This window comes from Penaeus monodon, chromosome 38 (genome assembly GCF_015228065.2).
Source record: "Penaeus monodon isolate SGIC_2016 chromosome 38, NSTDA_Pmon_1, whole genome shotgun sequence".
NCBI classification, from domain to species: domain Eukaryota; kingdom Metazoa; phylum Arthropoda; class Malacostraca; order Decapoda; family Penaeidae; genus Penaeus; species Penaeus monodon.
In genome coordinates, this window is record NC_051423.1 from 7,940,120 (window position 1) to 7,942,619 (window position 2,500).

General features: G+C 55.0%; 1 protein-coding gene across 4 annotated transcripts in view; it reads right to left on the reverse strand.

Moving 5' to 3' along the window:
* Positions 1–2,500, reverse strand: part of LOC119596543 (carbohydrate-responsive element-binding protein-like) — a 114,952-nt gene that overhangs the window by 14,162 nt on the left and 98,290 nt on the right. For all 4 annotated transcript variants that reach the window (XM_037945840.1, XM_037945841.1, XM_037945844.1 and 1 more), the window contains one exon: positions 1,371–2,032. In XM_037945840.1, the coding sequence (XP_037801768.1) occupies positions 1,371–2,032 (662 nt within the window). The remainder of the gene's footprint in view (positions 1–1,370; positions 2,033–2,500) is intronic.

A 2,500-nucleotide genomic window follows, 5' to 3' on the forward strand; every position in this document is an offset into this window, starting at 1 on the left:
GGAGGGAGGGGGAGGGAGAGGATGGGGGCGAGGAGGTGGAGGTGGACTTCCCAGAACCTCCGCTCCCCCCTCTCTAATCTTCCCCTTCACTCTCACCCCCCGCTTCGCCCTCCCCCCTTCGCTGTAGCCCCGCCTCACCGCCGGCTCCGCCTCCCAGGGTATATATACCACTCCGCAGCCAAGAAACGAATTTTATCGAATGTGCCGCTGACACATAAGGATCTATGATAAAGTTTGCTGTTTGTGTGTGGTGTGACGGTGGGCCTCGGCCTGCCATCCGCCTGTTGCAGGAGCTGTAGCTGCCGCCGCCGACTCTGGGGGGAAGCGCCGATACCTTCACACTCACCATATTTCCCCCACAGGCACTCCCTCAGCCAGGACGACCGAGACAGCACCGACGACCCTTCCTAGGGCCCGTTCCTGATGGCGGAGAAGCAGAAGCAGCAACCCCTGTCCTGTCTCTCCACGGCCACCCGCTTCCACTCCCTCCCTTTCAGCACAAATTTCAGAGCATCCCGCGCCGTGGGTGCTGGCGGGCCCACCACGGCGGCGGCGCAGCTGACGGCGGGGGTGAAGGTGACCGACCAAAGAACCGCGCCAGTGACAAAATTTAACAAGGCAAAATATAACGTGTGCAAGATCTGCGGCTCTTAAGTGCAGAGAACCCTCCTCCCCAAGCCTCCCCGCGAGGCACTGTACGACACCGTCACCCACAAGTGTGACTAGTAAGCGTGAGATTTGCTGTGCAAGGTTCAAAGTGCGTTGTGGCTCGCCCGTGGCCGCTGCAGCTTCCTGTGACGGCCATGGGCGGCTCCTGCCGCTGGATGTTGGATGGATGTTTAGAATACAGTGACCCTTTTTATTTACTAGTGTGTGTGTCTGTGTCGCGTTACTGCAAGTGTGATTCAGTATGAAAGTTTGAACGTCGCTTAAGAAAATAAAAAAGTTTAGGTATTGCATGCTGGCACGAATGTGATTGTAGCAATATGTAAGTCTGATTTCTGTGTGTGTTTGAGAGAGAGAGAGAGAGAGAGAGAGAGAGAGAGAGAGAGAGAGAGAGAGAGAGAGAGAGAGAGAGAGAGAGAGAGAGAGAGAGAGAGAGAGAGAGAGAGAGAGAGAGAGAGAGAGAGAGAATTTCATTTGTCATTTCTTCTCTGTACATTGTTAATAAATACTGCTTCACTTCTTACTTGTACTGAGACTTGAGTGAGGTGAAAGAGAGGGCGTGAGAGAGTGAGCGAGAGACGAAGGGCATGAGAGACTGTGCGAGAGAAAGAGGCGCCTCGAAAGCAGCCGGGTCGAGAGAGAAACTCGAGGGCGGCTGAGTGCCTCGGGTGTGGCACACGTAGACAAAGCCGGTTTGTACTTACGCTTGGCACGACAAAGGAGCTGTCGCCGAGGGAGATCGGCTGCGGCGGCGTGCTGAGGTCATGCTGACTATGACTGCGAATGAAGGAGCGGGGGCACTGCTGACTCTGCAGCTGCGGGGAGAGCGGCTGTTGCAGCTGTTGCTGGGGCGGCGTCAGGGGCTGCTGAAGCTGTTGCAATTGCTGCTGGGGCGGGGTGGGGGGCTGCTGGAGCTGTAGCGAGGAATTCGGGGACTGCTGCTGGGGCTGGAGATGCTGGGCTTGAGCAGGCACGGAGGCGATTCCCAGGGAGGCTTGGAAGGACGCGGGGGGCGACTGGGTGGGGAGAGGGACCAGCTGCGGCTCCTTCTGCTGCTGCTGCTGCTGCGGGGACTTGATTGATGTCTGCTGGTGCTGCTGGTGCTGCTGTTGCAGTGGTATCTGCCCGGCGGGGAATACGCTGGAGGGGTGCTGCTGAGGAAGGGGCGCGATGGCCTTGTGCGACGGGGAGTGGGCGTGGGTGGGGGACGAGGACTCCAGGAAGGTGTTGGCGTGGGCCTCGGTGTTGTAATGGAGGGGCAGCGAGACGGGCGGCGGCGAGGCGGTGGGCAGCTCCGGCGTCTCGCCCACCTCGGGAAGAAAGTCCTCTTCCGGCACGGTCGCGAGGCCACGGCCAGCCAGCATCTCTGCAACAATGCACGCACATCATGGCTTACTTTTAGGACACAAGTCTAGCACTTGCACATGTACAATCATTATATCACTATCAGGTCGGACTTGGAAAAAAGGGCTTTATCACTGACCTACATGTCACTGAATATGTTACTATAATCTATCATTGAATATCTGACTGTTTTTGTAACCTGACGAATGAAGTCTGTTATACTTGATGTTAATTTTATCTTGACGTTCAACCGACACATTTTAGCTGCCAAATGACAACCAACGGAGTGTCATACGTATTATGCCTATTCATCTGCCTTTGCGTTAAGAACTCGATGTTGCAGATACATCTAGAGAACTTCTCCGGTTTTTGTTCTTTGTTCATCTGTTGGAATCTCTACCCTAAATCTGAACTTGACTTGAGACTGTCATTTTCCTGATAGATAGATGGATAGATAGATAGATAGAGAGAGAGAATAAGAGAGAGAGAG